The 23,100-nt window shown below is 31.3% G+C and overlaps 1 protein-coding gene across 1 annotated transcript; it reads left to right on the top strand.

Moving 5' to 3' along the window:
• The first annotated feature begins 1,496 nt into the window (after nt 1–1,496).
• On the top strand, nt 1,497–21,295 carry LOC124371921 (short/branched chain specific acyl-CoA dehydrogenase, mitochondrial-like). Its single transcript, XM_046830293.1, has 8 exons — nt 1,497–1,631; nt 2,974–3,074; nt 9,253–9,459; nt 10,093–10,263; nt 13,478–13,603; nt 14,559–14,741; nt 19,478–19,613; nt 20,841–21,295. Exons 1-8 carry the CDS (start codon nt 1,616–1,618, stop codon nt 21,011–21,013), a joined length of 1,113 nt encoding a protein of 370 aa, XP_046686249.1. The 5' UTR covers nt 1,497–1,615; the 3' UTR covers nt 21,014–21,295.
• Nucleotides 21,296–23,100: the final 1,805 nt, after the last annotated feature.

Below are 23,100 nucleotides of genomic sequence, written 5' to 3'. Positions count from 1 at the left end.
AAAGTGAAAGATGTCATAAGCAGTCTTGAAAATAGTATGACAATAAAAATACTCCAATACTATTTATTTTAAGTACTTTAGTTTGTACAAAGTTGTTACTCATGGCATCTTTATTAGCTGGATATGTGTAATTTTTAACAGATTTTATTATTTTCATAGATATTCGCGGTAGATATCAGATAAATTAAAAGCATATAATTGGTTTTAAAAGCTGTTGAATATTTTGTACCCTTCATAAAAATCCGACAATTCCTTCTTAAAGTCAATTCCTTCTTAAAGTCGTGTATTGGTTATATGTCTGTCCATTTGTGCAATACAGACTTGAAAATTGGTACGTAGATTCTTCTTGGTACAAGGAAGAACTCTATTGATTTTTGGTTAAGTTAAAAGACAGCAAACAACACTAATCCAGATAAAAGTTCGGTAAACACTTTCATTATATTTTACACTTTTTTTCAGTCCTTCTATAACTATGTTGTATGTTTTACTTTTGTTCTATGTATTCTACCTGAAAAAATCATCAGAAACCAATTTTCATTCAAATCATCAAAAAATGACCGGGGGATGAAGGATAACCCCCTTTTCCCCTTATTTGATGCCGCCGTCTTGAAAATGAGTGGGTAATTTGTAAAATTGATATCACGTACCCATTTCTAGAACCCAAAAACCACCCCTAAACCAATTTTCATGCAATTCCGTTAGTAAAAGCTTAAAAACCTCACTTTCCCACCATTTAGTGAACACCATCCTGGAATGGGTGATAGCAACTTCCGGTTTGCGGAAAAATGTTTCTTTTTTTTAGATTTCTATATTGTGTGGGTATTATTTTATTGAGGAGAAATGCAAAAGATCTCCTGGAAAATTCTGTCATGAGGGGGTGACTGCAATATGCAAGATTTCTATGAAATGTACCTAAAACCAGAAAATAATTAAATTATGTATTGATTATTAACTTTTTTAAGTTATGCCACATATTTTTTTTATTTTAAAAGTGTTTTTCATGTATTTAAAATGCACAATTACTTGTTTCAGTATAATCTGAATGGGATTATTGATTTCTATGAATGTGCAAGTATTATTTACTCTTTTTAAATCATTTAGAATTGTATTATTTAAAAAATCTATAAAAGGTGGCAAGACTTAAACATATAGAATGAAACATAAACTAAAAAAATAGCCAATTTAGTATGAAAATGTTTTTACCCATTTTGTCATTGTAATAATTACTTCAGTAATGGGGTTTTAATAGTTTACTTATGTAATTTCTGCAATGTCACTCTACATTTTGTCCATGAATAAATAAATACTGAACTTAGTTATATTTAAGAATATTTTGCAACAAATTAAAACAGAGTTATTATGCAATCACATAATTTGTTATATCCAAACATATAATTTAGATTCAAAGTAAAAAAAATTAGAACAATCACAATACAAACACAAATACAAAGATACAGTCGTGTGTATTGTTGTATGTCACAGTTGTGCAAAGGAACTGGGAACAGCGAGTCAAGTAAAGAATGTCCCTGCTAGAACATTCAGCAGCTCGTCAGCTCTCCGCTACTCTGAAGAGGCACAACCTCCACCCCTCACACAGTTCACAGAGGAGGAGGTCATGATGAAGGAATCAGGTACTGAAAGTTTTACTGTGTACAGATTATACACTCAATACATGGATAAATATTTCAAAATAGTTTCGTGTGTGTTTTTTTGTATTTTATGAAGACTCAATTAAAATGTAGCTTTGATTATTGAACATAACAGAAATGCTAATCAATAATTATAGAAATTTAATTTAGTCAATTCAATCTATATTGCCACAATTTTAAGAAATATAATTTTAATTATAGAGATTAAGTAAATTATAGTTACTATATAACTGTAAACCTTGTTTGAAATTATGATAAAATCGTACACCAAACAGTAAAATTAAGTGGTGGTCCCTGTGGGTCCTTATCCCAGTCTTTCAGGTAGAAATAACAGCCATTATGGAGTGTGTTTGTGACAATCTTCGTCTGCAGTATAGGAGTAAGACGATTAGCATTTTCACTGATAGCCAGGCAGCAACGAAAGTGTTGGACTCGTGTTCAACTCCAAATTTGTCTGGGATTGCTATCAAGTCCTTTCTTCCCTTGCCAGAATTAGCAATATGACTGTTTGTTGGGTTCCTGGTCTTGAGGAAATCCCTGAGAATGAAAGAGCTGATGCCCTGGCCAACTTGGGCTCAGCGTTCAATATTAACCGGTTGGGAACCTCAACCGGTCTGTGGCATTTCTAGGTGTGAATCCTATGGGGCTGTCTCGAAATGGGTTCGAGCTAAACATGAGAGAAAGGTGGAGGCTGCATCCAGATCTGAGAATGATTTAACAGTCGCCTTCCCCTAGGGTGGCATCTGACCTTCTCTCACTAAGTATCTTCTCGGGTTATGGGTCTGATTATGGGGATATGGTCACCTGAGGAAGCATCTTCACAGAGTCTGTATCCTTTGGGAGGATCCGCTCTGTAGAATGTGTGACGAGCAGGAGGAAACTGCTGAACACATTCTCTTTGATTAACAATAAATAGCAAGGAAGCAGTATGCCATCTTTGATAGTTTGGACAAGGGTATTGAATTTCCCCAGTTGGACCTGATCGGTTGTTTTTGGCAGTTTGTAAAAATGCTGAAACCGTAAACTAGTCAGCCTCATGGTGTGCTTCCAGGGTGTGCAAAAGGCCCTTGAGGCTTAAGTGTATTGCAATAGGGCGCCCCAAAGAAGAAGAAGAAAGTTAACTTGATTCATAAATTTTATGTAAACTGTGACACACTATTTAATTACAGTCAGTAAAAATTAGTGTACTATTGATATACTAGAAATTAAACTAGCAATTTGCTTTGTGAAACTCCAAAAATAATCTATAGAAAACAGTATTGTTAATGCTTATTAGGTTATAATTTTACTACAGGATCATTTAATTTGAACTTATATTTTCCAGTCTCAAAGTTAGCCAATGAGCTGATTTCTCCTCTCGTGAAGAAGATGGATGATGATCACAAATTTGACCCAAAAGTTGTTGATGCTCTGTTTGAAAATGGGGTAAGAAAACAAGAGATTTGATTTCCAGTGGGATTTGAGAATTTCAATTCAGTAAAGTTGATTTATATTGATATTTTTACAATAGTTTACAGGTTTGGCAAGCTAAAAAGTAAACTTGTAAACTGCCAATGAAAACCTCTAGTGTACCTTTATGTACTAGTTAAATTTGTTGATAGATCAGTGTAGCTTAAATATTTTTGTTATACAAGTGATAAAATTTAAACACTACAATTTCCTTTCCTTATTCCATCTTTATATACAAAATATTGCATAGTAATAAAGTTAAACAAATAGATAAACTCTTACAAATAAATTACCTAACATCAAGTCTATTAAAATTTATTACAACTGTACCATCTCCCTTGGGAAATCATTCTGATCCTGAATTCAGTAACAAGGAGAATTAATTAAATGTATTTTCAAAAGATTTTGGAGTTTAATAAAACAAATTTCTGATTTTATTAAATTTGGGAATACTTAAAGGAACTTTTGTCCAGAATAAGAAGTTTTTAGTATGAATCCGAATTAAGGTTATTAATTTTGTAAATTTAAATTGGTTTTATTTATTGAATATTCAGTAATTTGGTTAGCATATTTTATACAGGGTGTTCAGTAAAATTGTTCAAATACTTTGGAATGCTGTTCTATACAAAAAAAGAGGAAAAAAGTTCATATGAAGGAATGTCCTAAAACTTTTAGTTTTCTGTCTGTATGTGTTTTTTATTAAATATATTATATATTTTTAACCAGGTGAGGTAAAGTTATGAAACTTGAGAATCGTATTAACCTTTGGTAGACCTTTTTGAAATAAATAATAAAATATTAACAAAATTCTTTTTCAAAATGGCATCTATTTAAAATGGTCAAAGTCAAATAAAAAAAAAACCGGTATAGTTATAAAAAATGCCATCTATTTAGTAATTTGTATACCAATTCCAACAGTAGCTTTTTCAAATAAATCAGTCAACACATAACATCCTATGTATTTATAACTATACCAGTTCTTTTTTGTTATTTGACTTTAAGATTTTAAACATTAGATGCCATTTGAAGCGGATAAAAGGATTTTGTTAATATTTTATTTTCATAAAGGTCTGCCTAAGGTTAATACAGTTCTCAAGTTTCATAACTTTATCTTAACTGGTTCAAAAAATGTATTTTTTTAATAAAAAACACATACAGACAAATAGACGGAAAACTAAAACTATTAGGACATTCTTTCATATGAACTTTTTTGCTAATTTTTATGTGTAGAACAAAATCCCAAAGTATTGGACAACTTTTACTGAACACCCTGTACATTAAAAGTCTACAAACTAGACAGTTAAAAATTTCCATTTGTGAGCGATCTGTCTGTTTAAAAATTTTTTTATAATTATTATTGTACTTTTTTGCTGCACAAGTAATTTTTCTAAATTATATTTTGTACTAGCACCGTATGTTGATATTTTGTATGTCATACAGTATGTTAGTGAATTAAGGAAAAGTAAATGATTTTAAGAGTTTCGATACAACTGAATTTAGATGTTTGTCTTAGAGCATACAAAAGACATTTTATTAATAACAACATCCACATGATAAGTCCCAGGTTAAATTCTGATCTATTAATAGCTCCAAAAATGTTGTACACTCTTTCTGGTTTTATTCTATCTTCATTTAGGAAAATATTTCGCTGTAATTTTGTTATTGGTTGGCTGTATTGTACTAAAAACCAGCATGAGCAACCGCCGCTTACTCATCTCCGAGCTGCCGATATTCTTCATCAGTCAGCTCAAAGAGGCGGTAACAACTGCCGCCTTGTTTGCCACCCCAGAGATATGGTCCCTGTATGTAAGCTTAGTATCAAGTTTCTTGCCGAGATACTTTACAGCACTCATTGTCTCGATAATCTTCCAGTCCATCTGGACCTGGACGATGGTGAGAGGTACGAATCTCATCTTTCCATCACCAGAGTCAGATCGTCCTCACCCATCCAAGTCAACACTCGCAGCATGACTTGGTCGAGTAACCATTGTACCTCATCTAAGGTCCTCGCACAACTGTGGCAATATCGTTTGCGTATCCCATGAGGAAGCTCCCTTTAGTATTTTCCATTTGGAGAATTAAGTTGTAGGCAATGTTTCGTAGGTCCGGTCCCAGGATCAAGTTCTGCGTAGCTCTCACTGTGAACTCCCGTCAGCACGACCCGTCAGCCGTTGTATAAAATCAACCGCCTATCCAGGAGATTGCTGTTAAGCATTTAACGTGGGAATCATCCACCATATCAGCACCCTTGCTGAGTTGAACGCATTCTCAAGTCTAACGTGGCCAGTACTAACAGCCGAGGGCCTCGATGACTCCCACTCTGAGCCGCCACAAAGTCATATAAAACCTGCACCACTACCCCAATTGTGAAGCAGCCTGCCCGAAAAAGAACTAATACAATTGGCTAAAAAAACTAGAGGAAAGACAAATGCTCTTTTAAATAAAGACTTGAAACAAAGAAAATGTGAGTATAAAATAAAATTAACACAAGCTAAAACCGATTATTTTGAAAATAAAATAGAAAAATCTACAAATATACAAAAAAAACAGTATGGGCACTTATTAACTCTGAAGTTGGGCAAAAAAAATCAAAAAGAAATTAAAAACATCTCCTTGCAAGAGGGAAATAAAAGTTGGTATAGTCCTAAAACTGTATCTAATGTATTTAATAAATACTTTGTACATGTAGTTCAGGAGATCGGTGAATTTAATTGTCAAAATACGGAAGTTAGCGAAAAGGAACAAGCACAATGTATTAGAAATTTAAATTGGTTTTAACAATTTTAAAACAATTGGTTTTAAAAGGTTTTAACTTTAAATTTGTTGATGCAGAGGAAGTGGAAAAAACCATAAACTCAATAAAGAACAAAAAACTCTGCCGGATATGATGAAATCCCTATAAAAGTGATAAAAAATACCAAACAGTATTTAATCCAAATTTTAAGCCACTTAATAAATTCATCATTTGTTTCAGGGATTTTCCCAAATCAGCTTAAAAGATCAAAAATCATACCAATCCATAAGAAAAACTGTCCAGAAACTGTATCAAACTATCGCCCAATTTCCCTTCTTCCGATAATTTCAAAACTTTATGAGAAAATAGTTAACAAACAATTAATAACATACCTAGAGTATTCTAAATTACTAACTAATATTCAGCACGGTTTTTAGACCACAAAAATCAGTAATAACCGCTGCTGCTGTATCTTTTGTTGAGTCTATAATCGAATCAGTAGACAAAGGTGAATATACAGCAGGAATCTTTATGGACCTATCTAAGGCATTCGATAGTGTAAGCCATTCTCACCTGATAACTAAATTACAATCATTAGGAATACAAAAAATGCAATTAAGTGGTTTCAATCGTACATTTATAAGAGATGCCAATTTGTAGAAAATTACCCATAGAACGCATGAAAATAGAGTCTTAAAGGTTTCTTCAGAAACTGAAATGATTAGATATGGTGTCCCTCAGGGATCGATTTTGGGCCCTCTTCTGTTCCTATGCTATATAAATGATGTAGGGAGCGCACTCACACGTGCACCCCAAAAATAATCTGTGTCTTTATGCAGATGACTCAAATCTTAAAAGTAGCAGCCAATACTGTTTGAACAGGTTGAGATAATAAGTTTCATTGAATTTAGAAAATATTGGAACTTTCTTTAAGCAGCACAACTTAATGCTAAATGCTCAAAAAACTAACTTTGTAAGATTTAAAAACACACAACAACAAACAGATATCCAAACCATTAATTACGTACAACTCAGAAGAAATTGAGAGTAAAAAAAGCACAAAATTTCTCGGCCTAACAATAGATCAACATTTAAGCTGGGACAAACATGTGGATAAAATATTATCAAAATTAAGCTCGGGGATATTTTTTCTTTATAGGATGTCGTTTTTTTTTGTAACCAAAAAACACTAAGAAATATATATTTTGCAAATTTCCACTCTCATTTATCTTTTGGAATATGTCTCTTTGGTGCAACGATAAAAACAAAATATGGATAAAATTCTTAAACTACAAAAAAGGGCAATTAGAATTATATTGAGACTAGATTACAATGAAACAGTAAAGGAGAAATTTAAAGAATTACAAATTTCTAACAATATATGGCCAATATATTTTTGACACGATTCTAATTGCAAAAAATAATCAAATAAGTAATGAATTAAATCTTAAAAATACATTGTAACAACTCATCACAATTTAAAGTATTATGAGAAAAAACCATCATACATGGGACTGAAATTTTTTAAACATCTACCCACTAGTATAAAAAATTTAACTAATCTGAGAATATTCAAAAACACAGTTAAATGTTTTTTGATAAACAAGGCATTGTATTCTTTGGAGGAGTACTTTTCCACCTCCTCGTAGATTTAGATGTACTTGTATTAGTAGTTTTAAGATGTACAGACTGCGTGTCTTTGGACACTATTCAATTGTATACTTAGTGTATATATCTGATAAATAAAGATTTTTTTGATTTGATTTGATTCACTTAAATTCTTCAAGAATATTTGGATATTATTATCTGTAAACTTCCTTGATTGTTTCTTTGTAATACTCTTTTTACTTTTAATGTTAAGTATTTCAAGAAGTTACCTTTAACACCCTTACCTTATTTTGTACTTTTGTAACAAAATTATCTATTGCTGAACTTGAATAAAAAGTTATTCTAGTAGGAAAATTTAACTTGTAAGACATGTTATGCATTTTTTAAATACTAAAAAATCTATTGTGCACTGAATCTTGTTTAAAAACAAAAATATTAAAAACATATTTACCTGCTAAAAATACATTCTTATATATCCCTGTTGTTACATCAAGTAAAACTTCAAACTTAAAAATAAATGGGTTTACAAAATGGTACTGGGAGTTCTGTATAAACAACCTAATAAAAATGAATAATTCTGTAATGTTACAACATATGTAATACAGTTATTGGAATTTTACTGCTTGTTAATTTCTAATTTAATCATTTAAATATACAATTTCAGAAAATATATTTTTTCAAGTGAACCTTTTTCTTATGATTAGAGAAATTTAGTTTAATGTACATAATAGAATAAATGTTAAGAAGTAGTTTAAAAAAATAAATTATATTTTCCATTGATAAATTAAAATGTTGTACAATATTGTTAGCCTATATTTTAATGAAATATATGGCTGGGACTAAAGCAGCAACCTCCGTACAGGTGACAGGACGGACAATAAATAAAAATAGTTATGGGATTAAAAGGGTTAAGCTGCATACAGTTTGTTTTATTTTGAAATCTTTAGAAGTGTCACCTAGTAAGGTGTTGCTCTAAACTACAAAAAATTAAATCGATATAAATAAAATTTATAATCTAAGACTTTTTTCTATTTCTTTCCAAAGTAATAGGAAAAAATACACAATTTTTTCTAAAATATCTTAACAATATCAACAAAAGAGGTTAAAAAGAATAAATACTTGGCTGTATTTCTACACAAAAAATGTGATTATGATACATAAAATAAATGTACTTCGTAATCTCTGACAATAACTAGGCAGAACTATTTTAAGGAAATTTCAGTCAATTACCTTTGTTTAAAAGTTTTGTAGTATAATTTCTTGGTAATTTCTAGCCTGCAATAACGATAGAAGGTACTTTTAATTAACTTGTAATTAAAGTTGGAATAGTGCAAGACTTAAGCATAAGAGTAATTTTACTAAAAGAAAACAAGTTGTTTTTCCTCTTTAAAGTTTTATCAGCTCAAGGTTGTTTACCATGTTGTTGACAAGGTTTTGAGAGATTTTATTTACAAAGTGGCTATAGGTGTAATACAAAAATCTTGGTTATTTGAACAACAACACATTGAATTTCTTAAACCTGCCGTAATTTTAGATGCTATTTTTTTTATTTTAAGTTGAAAATTTAATATTAATTGCTCAATGAAAACTTCCCTATATTTATGTATATATTTATATCTGGACATTTTAATTACAATGTTTGATTCTGTACAACACAAATTTGTATTTTATTTTACTAGTTTTCTTTTATTTTTATCTCATAACTAAACTGTTAGAACTACACTAGTTAATGTACATTTCAAGGAATTTTGTTTGCTTTTTTGTGCAATTACAAGAAATAAATGATTTTAAAACTGTTGTTTCTTTACATAGTTAATGGGTCTGGAAGTACCAACGGAGTACGAAGGAACAGGTACTTCCTTCTTAGCATCAATGTTGGTGGTGGAGGAGTTGGCCAAGGTAGACCCATCTGTCAGTGCACTTGTAGACATTCACAACACTCTTGTCAACGCTCTCCTGATAAAAGTGGGGTCAGAAGAGCAAAAGAAAAAGTATCTACCTTTGCTGTCCAGGAAATATGTAAGTCTTTTATCTGTGACTTGCAGAAAAACCAAATAATTATTTAATATTATTAATCCAATTAATCTATTTGAGGGAATTACAGTACATAACCTTTGTAAAAAACATCAGTTATTATTTTTAATAAGACTGCTGATCTTTCTGGAAAGCTGGTTGCAAGCAAGGTCATAAAAAATACTATTAATATAATCTGCCAAAACATATCCATAATTTGATATTTTTACAGATAAGTTGCTTTTTTCAAATGAAGATAAAGTTAAATTTTACAATACAAATACAAAAAATTATCTCATACTCTCATATTGTTTATGATTGTGCTAACAATAGAATAAAGTTTATCAGCGTTTGGCCTTTTATCGACTGCTGTGATTATCCTTTGAACATGTAATCATAATTCTTTATGTCCATACTTTAAGATAATGAATAGCCAATTATTATTAAGTGACTGAAATAAATGGTTTAATATGTGAAAACATATATTTATTTTGCAAAGTAAAAAAATATGCATTGTGGAAATACGCTGATGTATTTTATTTGTATAAATAAATAATTTTTATTTGTAATAAACTAAAATTATTTAACATTGACAAACCAGTTGGTTATAAATCAATATTGACTGATAAATTGTTACAGCCTGGAAGCTTTTGCCTGTCTGAACCCTCCTCAGGATCAGATGCTTTTGCTTTGAAAACAGTAGCAAAAAAAGATGGAGAATATTACATTATAAATGGCTCAAAAATGTGGATATCAAACTCAGACCTAGCTGGACTTTTCCTTGTTATGGCCAATGCTAATCCGTCATCTGTAAGTACAACAGAAGTATTTTGTCATACTTAAAACAACTTTGAACAGTTAATAACTAATGTATTTCATTTGTATTCATCAAATGTCAGAGAGAGATTAAGTTCAGTAAAAAAAGTAAAAATTATAGAATGTTTTTTAAAACTGTTTGAATTCGTAATAAACAGTGTTTTAAAATTGGTTACTTTCATTTTATCAAAGTAATCAAAACTCATAGTTAATGTAAAAAATATTCTAAAAAAACAAAATAATGTTTTATATAAAAAATGTATTTGTAGTGAATAAAATTGTTTCTGGTGTTCTACAAGGATCTGAATTGGTAGCTGGGGTGGTAAAGGAGGATCCAGTTACTTTTTCAGCATCTGTTATAGTTTTTCAAACTTGTTCATAGGATAGGGACATAACTAGAGGGGCGGGAGGGGCCCTTGTCCTGGGCACCAAATTAGTAAAATAAATCTAATTATAATCCACAAATTGCATGACAAAATTGGCACCTGAAAGTAATAAGCCAGTTACGCTAAAAGTGTACTTTGGAAAATATTACATCTAAGGTTTCATTAAAGTACATTGCAGTTAGTTAAAAGGGAGAACAATAAATCGGATAGAAGCAGTGGCTTAACTAGGACTTGATTTTGGGGGAGAGAGGTGAACCCGATTGAAGAACATAACACACAAGGAGGTATGGAATATATCTGAACAGATCTAAATTTAAATAAATTAGAAAGATCTAATTCAAAGTATAACCTTTCAATACTATATTTAAGTTAACTAGTTTGATTGATTTTTTATATATTTATTTTTATTATTTTACAGGGCTTTTAGGGAGAGTTCTCTCTCTCTCTTATTCTCCTCCTTAGTTACGTGACTGGATAGAAATATGTTGAAATTGAATGACTTAGATAATTCAATTAATTATAATTTGTTAATTTTTTTTTTATAAAAATACTAAAACAATCAAATCCCTATTTGAACAGTAACTATTAACCAGAGCAATAGCTGCACAGTAGCCTGATATAGCCACATGGCAAAGGACATGTATATTATATTAACAGCATATGCCATCCAGTAAGGAACCAATGGCAATAACACAAATTAAAAAATAATGAGATTGGTAATTTTGTGATTGATTGTTGGTGTTCAAAATGTTTGACATGTAAATAAATCTGCTACGATTTATGCTATGAAAGGGCTTTGAGTACTAGAAAAGACATGGTTAATACATTAAGAGTTTTGTTTTGATGATGTCTCTACTGCTTTCATTTTTATAATTTGTAAAGCATTCAATTGAACACTTTTTAGATTTTTTTAAATATGCATTCTTTAGTGCCAAGAGTCAAGGTAGGCACTCAGTGTGTTGAAAATTAGAAACAGATTAAAGTCATTTATTTATGTAATTAAAAATTATGTGTATTTACTTTTTGAGGCTCCAGATTTTTTTTTTTTTTTAAAAAAGGGCCCTTTTAAGCCTTACTCTGTCCGTCCTCATGGGCCACTAGCCTGTGCGAGGATTCGAATAAGGGGGAGAGTCAATACAGTATTAGGTTGATGGTACTGATAAAAAGTGCAATGGTCACAGACATGATTCGAACCTGCGCTATCTCTAACTCAGACTCAGTCCCAACGTCTCAAAACCGCTCGCCATCGCCATCGGCACTCCCAAGATTAATTATCTAATTAGAAATAGATGTAATGTATTTCACTAAGAGTGTAACGACAAACTAATGATTTGTTTCTCATTTGTGTTGTATAATATACCAAATAAAAAAATCACATTATATCCAAATAAGATTACATTCTGTAAAAACTTTCTAATTTTGAGTGTAAAAGACGACTTGGAAATTGTGTATAACATATAGAGAAATTATTATGCCTCATTTAACCTATGTACTGTATAAAAATAACAATTTTTCACTGTTGTCCGATAATTTATTTTTTGATCATAAAACAAGACAACAGGCCAAATAAAAAATATAGATAAAAATATATCATTTATAAGAATTACATATTTTTCGAGAGATATCAGCTGAAAATTAGAGGAGAGCAAAGTTTTTAGATAGCCTTGTGATAACATTTAGCCTTCCCAGTGCCCCGAATAACATTTCACATTGATGTAGCAATTCCTTATCAGTCCCTGGGGGGGATAGTCAAAGTATTACAATGGTTTCTTTTTTAATTCATGCACGTGACATTTTTTACACTATTGATATATATCAAAGTTATTTGAACAACATGTGACACACATTAATAAATTAAACAATATTAGTCTTTGTTTTTCTTTTTCCATTAGCATTTTTATTCTAATAACCTTTTTATTCCACTTCAATATTTTAATACTTTACACAAAATACTCGTTATCTTAAAATTGTGCACACTGGCAAAAATTATGATAGTTCATTCACAAAGCATATCATACAATGTAAGATAGGTACACTCAATAATCTTAGGAACAATTTTGGATACAATAATGAGAAAAGCAAAATGTTTTAGTACTCTATTAAATTGAGCTGTCGAAACAGAGAAACAAATAAAACAATTCATTTATAATAACATTTTGTAACACTGTGGATTTTTTTTAAATTGGTAAACTATTTGTTTTGATTTTACAACTAATTGGTTTTACAATTAATTGTGCCCTTTTGGATACTTACCTTCCATACACACATCATACTGATTTAGGTTCTTGAACTTTAGTTATTTATACCTTGTAACATAATTTAATCATTAATCATTTTGATTAATTATATTACTAAATTGTTCCCTACTTATTTAAGCTATGCTGAATTTACTTTCCTCACTCTTTCTTTGGACATTGTGGCAAGATCGTCACTATAAGTTTTTTTCTCGATAAAACAAGGGAAATGTCTATCTTCTTGGGCAGATAGCAAGGGAAAGAGTCTATGCCATCATATCCATAATTTCTTAGTTATAAAACTACTGAATCATTCCATGTTTTACAAAACATATACAATTACCATTTCAATACAAATAATTTATTCGTTCGGTTCTCTTTTAGATTATAATGACAACTGTTACTTAAAACTGTTGTGCAATATTCTTACATACAACAAAAATTGTAAGTTCAGTACAAAATCTGATAACTAACCAAAAAGTAACCACAGAATAGTTTTATATTTATTTTATACTTTATATCAGAGCATTATTATTAAACATATGCAAGTGACTTGTATATTATTCATTTGGTTCTTATTCTTTCTAGGGGTACAAAGGCATCACCTGTTTTGCTGTAGAAAGAGACACACCAGGATTTGAAGTTGGAAAGAAAGAAATGAAACTTGGTATTCGCGCATCAGGAACATGCACCCTCCATTTTGACAATGTCAAAGTAAGAAAAACAACATTCCTGGCTTTGTAATAATGTTTTTGCACATCAATATTGTTACAAATGTTGAGATTATTTTCCCCTCTCACATATTACATTGTATTATGATACTCCACGTCTAACTTAGGGTATAAGTAAAAAATATATATTTTGAGACCATCTGAATAAGTGGTTTTCATCAAAATGTCTGTTTATGTGGGGAAATACCTACTGTGTATACAAATACCAATTAAATCAACAATTAATTGTAGTAATATTGGCTGGGTTATGTAGTTAACACCTACATGTCTCTATACCAAGTGAAAGCAACTAGTATCAGTATGATTCTGTGCTGCAGGAATCTGCCGCGATCAACATGTTAATGTTAATTAATGAATACTCAAACGTTTATACATTTGAATATTTTATATTCACTTTTCTTTTTTATTCAAAAATTATTTTTTACTAAAATCTTACAAATATCTAAAAACCTAAACTCTAATAATTATTATTATTTCATGTTAACTAATTTATTGAATAAATAGTGAATTAACAAATGGTTAATAAAATAGCTTTTAAGTAAATAATCTAAATAATTTATCTTTCAAAACTCAAAAGTAGTGGATTTCAATACGGGATAAAATGTAATTGAAACAACATGGAGTGTTTTTATAAAACTTGGCATATTTCCTGAGAATCTTTAAATTTATAAATTTAAAACCCAATAAACCTCAATCTTTGTCTAAGACGTGTTTCATCACAGAACAGTTGCAATGTTAATAATTTTCACAATTCATAACCCAGTGAATGATTAAAAATTACAAATAAATCTCACATATGCATAAAAATCTTTCAAATAGATAAAATTGTATTTGTAAAATTGTAGTGAACATCCAAACAATAAAATCTACTTCAACTTTCCACAATTACAGATAGAAAGTTTGCGGTATATTTTTAGCACCATTGATGACTTTTTTAGGTCCATGAGAGTGCTATAGTTGGTCAGTATGGACATGGATACAAGTATGCGGCTGGATTCCTGAATGAAGGAAGGATTGGAATTGGCGCTCAGATGATTGGTACTGCTCAAGGAGCTCTGGATAGAACCATTCCTTATACTCTTGAGAGGAAGCAATTTGGACAAGATATATTTTCCTTCCAGGTATTCTGAAGTATATATTTGATGTGTTTATTATCCTGTAGTATTATCTTATGTAGTAAATTGCTATAATGTAAACAGTAGTAGATCCGAGGGAGCAAATAAAAATTATATAAATGAAATAACAGCAAAGACTGAGCCGAGAATATAAAAAAAGCTATCAGTTTCCATGCTCAGACAGTAGTTCTTTCCCGTCTCATGAATATTCTGTACAGGCACTTCACAGGTTAAAGCTGACACGGGTTAAAAATTCATATATCAGATCAATCCCAACTTCACAAACTGTAACTTAGACCCTCTTGAGTCGAACGTGAACTTGGAAGAAGATAAGTTATGTCTAGACAAACTGAATAGTATTAAGCCCTACTTAAGGGATTGTAAACTCAAAAAACCTCCAATCAAGAGTGATGACCAAACGTCGAATAGGACTGACTACCTATAAAATCTTGACTGCCAACGTTCAGTCTCTCTTAGATAAGCTCCCTGAACTTGATATTATAATCGCCAACAATAACTTTTCTGTTATATGCTTAAGTGAGCACTGGTGTACCTATGACTCTAAGGACCTAGCTCTTATAAGTGGTTTTTACTGTGCTGCCATATTCTGTAGATCTTTAAGATCGCGAGGTGGAGTCGCTATCTATGTACATGAAACATTAAAGTTCTCTGAAATTAATGTAAATGATTTCTGTGAAGAAAATGTTTTTGAAGTTGTTGCTGCAGTTGTGGAATTTAATAATTTTAAAGTAATCTTTGTATCTATATACAGAGTTCCTAATGCAACAAAGATATATTTTTAAACAACATGGAAAAACTGTGGTTGTTTTTGTGTAATTTCAACCTCCCTATCATTGCCTCTGGAGACATCAATATAGATATCAATAAAGTAAATGAAGAATTTCCAAATGAGTTTCTCAACCTTCTAAGATCGCTCGACTGCTGTTGTTTCAACTACAAGCCTACGAGGGGAAAATCCTGTTTGGACAATGTTGTAAGTGGCCTACCGAGGGATTCTCTCTCTGTCGATGTACTACAGCCTCCTTTGTCAGATCACAATGCTTTGATAACTACCTTGACATCTCAGTCCAGTATTGAACATAACCTGAGTGGCATTCCCGTAGAAGAGGAAAAGGTAATAAGATCTTTTAGTATGTCTAACAAAGTTAAATTTTATTCTTATTTTGGTCAAACGGACTGGAATCATGTTTTAAACACTAATCCAAATCTCACACTTTTTGAAAACTTTTTAAACTATTTTTCATGAAGGCATGAACTTGTGCTTTCCAAAGAAAATTGTGAAAATTAGACATAAAATAAATCTGTGTTCTAATAGTAGGCCCAAATGGTTTTCTGAAGAACTTCTCCGTCTAAAAGAGAAAGTTAGTAGTCTGCATCATATTCATCTGTGGGCAGTAAGGTACAATCTGTTTGTCGAACAAACCAAGTCAAACTATGTTGAAGCTCGGAAAACCTACATGAAAGCTATTATCCATGCCAGACTAAATTTCAATGCTGAATATATATCCTCTGCATCTAATAGCTGTAAGGCAGCATGGGAAATTATTAACAGATATAAAGGTAGCTCAAATGCCTGTAAGATCAGCCACAACCTAATCCCTGATGACTTCAATTACACCTTCATTGCAACAGTGAAAGAAGCATGTAGTCAGGCTCCGCCTTCTTTGGCGGTTTCCGGTCAACTTGTGAGCGGCTACCAGGTTCCACCCCTACGTTTTGTGTGGAAACTAGTTTCAAGTGAGGAAGTATTGAAGTGTGTCCAAAGCATCAAAAGCAGTTCCAGTAAAGACATCTTCGATATCAGTGTTGATCTGGTGAAATTTGTTATGCCTGTGATACTAGAGCCCCTTATGGCTAGCATCAATCATTGTCTTTCTACAGGCCTGTTTCCTGACTTGCTTAAGTTGTCAAAAGTTGTACCTATTTTTAAAAAGGGTGACCCCTCCCTGGCTGAGAACTATCGACCTATATCTGTGGTGCCCACTTTTTCCAAAATCATTGAAAAAGCTGTGATATACCAGGTTAGTGAATTTTTTGAATCTAATTCTCTATTTTCTAAAAATCAATTTGGCTTTCGCAATGGTTTGTCCACTGTGGGCGCAGTCGAGCTTCTAGTCTCAGGAGTAATAGGTGGTTTTTGAACACTGCTCTAGCACACTAGCCAGCTTGTGTGATTTGACAAAGGCTTTTGACTGTGCTCCACATGACATCCTCCTTAACAAATTACAACATTATGGCCTAAATGGTGTTGAGCTAAACTTCTTTCGAACTTACCTGTCTGATCGTACTCAGAGGGTGTACTTCAACAACACACTCTCTGAGTTAGCTTCAGTTAAGGGTGAAATGAAATGAAATGAAAAATTCTTTATTTTGACAGGCAAAGTTAGGGCCACATGGCCCTTTCTTACACTTAACCTGTTGCAATGTAAATTTAAAACATTAAATAAATATTACCTAAGAATAAAACAAAACATAATAAAGATAATAAAATAAAGAAATAATTACATTTACACAAAGTAGTGAAATTAATGTAATATTTTAAACGTGTAATAATTAAAATTTAACACATTAATAAATTAACCATCTCTACTATTCTTAAAATATAATATAAATTTATACTTTTAATATACAAATAAATAAGGGGGGTTAAGGGTGGTGTACCACAGGGATCGGTCCTTGGCCCATTCTTATTCTTAGTTCTTATAAATGATTTGCCTACCAATGTGGATTGCGGCTCAGTAATTTTTGCAGATGACTCCACGTTTTATTGTATAAATAACAATATAGATACCTTGTTTGTAGAGAGAACTCATGTCCTCCACCAAGCTACTGTTGGCGAGAGAAAAGAAGAGACCTGGCCCGTGCCGGCGCACAGCTGTGTACTAGTGTGTTGCCGCGCGGTAATTTCAGGCGCTTCGCCCCACAGCCAACCCTGCGAATTGTTTATCATAGCAATGGAACAGTGAAACAATAATGGAATTACGAAACAAGGCACGGCAACATACTAGTAGTAGCGCCTGCAAATTTCAGATAGGCCAGAATCCAGGTCTCTTCTTTTCTCTCGCGATCAGTAACCACTGGTTTTCATCTAATGGTCTGTTACTAAATAATAATAAATCACAAAATATTTTATTTTCTCTTTGTAAAAATCTTACGCTAACGAAGTATGATTTAAATTTAAAGTCCTGTGTAAGATTGTTGGGTATAACTTTAGATTCTAAGTTGACTTGGCAATCCCATGTTCAGAGTGTCTGTTGTAGGCTGTCAAGAGTAATTTTTTTTGCTGTGCCACCTAAAGAAACTTGTTCCCAAAGATTATCTTAAATCCGCATATTATGCATTTTTTCATAGCACCATATCGTATGGAATCACCATATGGGGTAACAGTCATGATATTCATAAAGTATTACTGTTACAGAAAAAGGCTGTTAGAATTTTAGCAGGAGTCTCCTCCTTAACTACATGTAAACCTATTTTTGCAGAGGAAGGTATTCTAACTGTTATCAACCTTTATATTTATTCATGTCTGATTAAATTAAAACAAAATCTTGGCGACTTTTCTCTTAGAAATGACATTCATCACTATCCTACTAGAGGCAGCTTATATTTAGATCAGCCCTACTGCAGATTAAGTAAAACACAATCTATGTATTCTTTTATTGGTATCCGTTTTGTTTAATAAACTACCTCTTACCAGTCATAACATTAGTCTTAGTAAATTCAAATCAGTGATGTATAGATGGCTGTTAACTAGACCTTTTTATAGTATAGATGAATACCTGACACTGTCTGTGATAGATGTTTCTTTTTAATTTTTAAACCTATCTGTATTGTAGCCCACATAAATGTTTTAAATGTTACTGTTTTAAATTGTCTGTTATTGCACTATTTATTTATTTATTATTGAATGTTTACCATTTTATTACAATGTTATTTAATTTATTTTCTCTAAAATCTATTAATACATGGATTTATTGTTGATTGTCCATACTTAGTTATACGTAGGATACTGTTATTTCATCTGGCCAGTCAGGTTTTCACTGGAATTAACATTTAATGTAATGTATCTAGATTTAATATTTTATTGAAGCTCTGGTGACGATGTCAATGCATTTTAAATAATGTTATTATGACTAATAAAGATTCTTGATTCATGGCACATATCTTGCTCAACATTTTCTCAAATTTGTATTAGAACCTTTCATTGAACAATTTCAATGAGACATTTTTAAGTTAGGTTTTGTAAGTTCAGGATTTACTAGGAAAAATGGTAAAACATGAATTTTAAGTTGCAATATTTTCAATGTGTATCAGTTATTATTAATTTTATGAACATATTCTAAAAAAGTACTGGAAAAGTTCGAACTGCTTTTAAGATAGTTTCATAATACTGTAAACAATTTCAACTTTCTAGTATGTGTAGAACCTACAATTTTTTAATTACTGTTAACAATATTTGAAATGTTAGAAGACCACATAAAAGGAAGAAATTTTAATGTAAAATATGTAAATAAAACAGTGTCTCAAGTTGAGGAAAATTACCAGCTTAAAACCCATTGAGGGATTTATACTTTCTTATAATTCATACTTTAGAAACCAGGAACATTAAGGATCTTGTAGTTTATAATAATTTTTATTAAATCAGTATTGGACATTGACACAGTTCAATACAGTTTCAAACTCGCTATGTATTTATAATAATCTACCTGGTGTCCACATAGTCGATGCAGCATCAGGTGGCCCAGGCCGCGACACAGCTGGAGGCTGCCAGGTTACTAGTCTACAATGCTGCTAGGCTGCGTGAGGCCGGCCTACCATTCGTGAAGGAGGCCGCTATGGCAAAACTTTATGCCTCAGGTAATCTCAAAATTGTTATTTTTATTTTATACACATACGTAATTTATACTTTAAAAATTTAAATTACTAAAACAATGATGTAAACATCATAACGAATCAAAGGTTTCATTTATCTTCGTTAAGGATTTGGCACTAAATACAAATAGTGGACAGAGATATCTTAAATATGAGTCTATTGGATGGAATGGACTTAATATTCAATAAACATAATTTATGGTAGAGAGGTACTAAATGCTCTGACATACTACTCAGCCAAAGGCTAAAACGTCTATTTGATATAGTAACTCAAACCGAAAATTGCTTATATTTTTTCAAAGCCAAAATTCTTATTCTGGACATCATAAGATTCAGTTTTAAATTGTAAACATTCTTCTTTTATTATATCTCAAATTTAATGGGGTTCGCTAATTTTTTGTGGTCTTGAGGATTGTGTCTAAAAATTAGAATTCAATGAATATCAAAGCATTTTTCCAGGAGAGCTTCATGGTCAAAAAATATAAAACAAACTTTTGCAAACATGAAATAAAATCGGGTTTCTAAAAATTCAATTTTTCTTTTTTCTGGATATTGGAGTTTGGAAATGGTATTTATATGGAATGCCTATTTTCTTTTCTCTAGCTGCTGAAAAGTCCAGCCTAATGACTTTTTATATGGACATCAAGAAATACAGTGTATAAGAAAGTTTGTTCTGTTTTTGAGATGTAAAAATTCAGTTTAAAAGTGCTGTTTATATTTTTGAAATCATGTGATTTTGATTCATTAACTTGCTGAGGGGGCTACCTTTTTAAATTGAATAATAATTGTACCACTTGTAAAACTACATGTAAGTGTAATAGCAGTCTTTTAAAAATGTTGGACTACACCTATATTTTTCGATCACTCTATAAAAAATGTATTTAGCCTATATTTAGTTCTCTACAATGAGCAACAATACATTTTGTAGATTTAATTATAGAGAAACATTTATGAAAATAAATTTAAAATAATTAATAAATTATATAATAATAATATTATATAATTATATATTTATTAATAAAATTAATAAATATAAAACTATATATATATTACCAATAATGTATTTAATTTTTTTCATGTTGTAAATTATTCTAATTTTTATTTCTCACGTACCAAAAAGTATTTTTAATGTGAAAAACAAAATTATTTTGTAGTGTTTATTTTATAAATTTAATTAATTAATTACTATTTAGAGTTTGTATTAATTTTCAGAAGTTGCCCAGATGGTTACTATCAAATGTATAGACTGGATGGGTGGACTTGGTTTCACACAAGATTATCCTCAGGAGAAGTTCTACAGAGACGTCAAAATTGGAGCCATTTATGAGGGAACAAGTAACATGCAACTCAGCACCATTGCTAAAAGCAATCAGAAAGGAATATAGTTAGTGCTTTCAAACCTGCCCCAGGTCTTGAATCATCATTATATTCAATTACTGAACTATCTGCCACATTCCATTTTACATGTTCATATAACGCAGGAGTAATGTGGACATATTCAATAATAAATCTATTTAAAATGTGCAAAAATGGCTAGGCATAGATAATAAAAAGTGCTAAATTATGTACAGTGTGTTTTTTATAACTAATTGTATTTTATATTCATGTGAAAAAGAAGTAAAAAAACTGTTGATGTAAAAACGTTAAATAAATATCTTACAAAGAAATTTATGTTTATTGTTTCTTTTAATACGGTATTCCACAAAAGAACAAGTGTGTATTTTATGAACACTAAGAATGTACACAATGCTATGCTCCCTTAATTATAGCATTTCATTTCACTATGCTATGAGTACCAATGGGAAATTTCAAAATATTTGACATTGATTTCATAAATATATATATTTATTTTCACTAATTATTAACAAATAAGTTAAGGCATATTACATATTATATTGTACATAAAGAAATCAATGAACAATATTTAAATTGTATAGTACATCAAATTTAATTTGTTAAAATAAAAATACTTGCTATTAAATTAATAGAAACAGCTTACTTATTTAACAAAATGAATTTAACCTGTTTATCAAATAACAATGTAAAGTATATAGTACTCTATAAAAGATTAGTGACTTCCAATGCTGTAAAACATTTATTAAATTATTTAAATATATTATAAATATCATGTAGCCTAATCAGAGATCAGAATGATTTGTGTATTCATCGGCAACTTTACTGTATTCAATTACAAGTTCTTCAGCGGTGGGCCTCAACAAAGGCTCATAATTTTTACACTTAGAATGAAACTCATACAATCTATATCTAACCCAAACACCATCACTTGCTTTATTTAAGAAATGCCCACAAACTGTAGCTGCTTTCCAAATATCAGTTTTCTCATTATAAGATGGCATCAAGTTATCACTGAACGGCTCATTTCTGTTCCATAACTGTTCCGGAGCTACAAAGGTGCCATGTAATTGTTGTTTACCACACTTTACACCAGAACCATTGATGACTTCTGGTAATGCATCAACATCGTTTAAAATCAACTTTTCATCGGATGTTACAAGTAGTTGACTCAACAGCTTGTCCAAATTGTTAGAATCACAAAATACTCTTCTCCCAGCCGGCCCATTATGCAAATGGTTTAAGATTAGTGCATACTGATGACAAAATTCCAAACCTCTCATGACATTGTAAGGCGATGTTTTACTTAAAAAATCTACTGCATTTCCCTTTGCATGGTACTCTGTTAGAAGTGTGTTAGTTCTATTACAATAACCAAGAAACTGTACAATATGTTTGCTTGAACTAAACAGTTTTAGCACATTCACTCCTGCCATAAAATCTTCCAAAAATGTGAGATTGACTGGAATTGAAAGTGCTAATAAGAAACCCTTCCAATCTACAAGAAACACATCTTTTACAGCTCCTGTGCCTAGCCGCTTTATAACTGTGATGCCATCCAAATCTCCACAATCAAGCCAAGGGTGACAACTTTCCATTCCTTTTAGCTTGAAATGGTTTAAGGGACATTCTACTAGGTCTGATCCAATGTATTGGACCCATGAAAACAGAATTGTAATAATAACTATTTTCATTTCTTCTACACTTAGCTCTAGACTTAGCAGCTGCTCTACTTGGGATCATGAGGAAGCTTGAAACCCACCAAGTTCGCTGTTTCCTCTGTGGATCGTTCACCCTTCCCTTGATACTGTTTATGAAGCTCCACGTATTGTCGTGTGCTTTTTAAATAACAGAGGTACGTTTCTGACATGTACCGCATTTCTTCTTGGGCTTTACACAACTGTTGATCAGTAACTTTGAACCTCCTGTACTGATTCAAGATGAATGGAAATGCTGGTGAATCTTTCAAAGTGCCAGAGAAACTAGAAGTTCTCAATTCAGAAGCGAGATGTCTCAAGATTCTCAAATTCGGATTAACAGCCATCCCTCTGTTCAAAGAATTAATAAAAATCATTAGCTGATGGTTAAACTACTCTGTAAAGTGTATGTTATAAGACCG

The sequence above is a fragment of the Homalodisca vitripennis genome, unplaced genomic scaffold, assembly GCF_021130785.1.
Source record: "Homalodisca vitripennis isolate AUS2020 unplaced genomic scaffold, UT_GWSS_2.1 ScUCBcl_2259;HRSCAF=6824, whole genome shotgun sequence".
Classification (NCBI taxonomy): domain Eukaryota; kingdom Metazoa; phylum Arthropoda; class Insecta; order Hemiptera; family Cicadellidae; genus Homalodisca; species Homalodisca vitripennis.
Note: the sequence above shows the minus strand (reverse complement) of the source record. Positions and strands in the feature narration are given on the sequence as shown.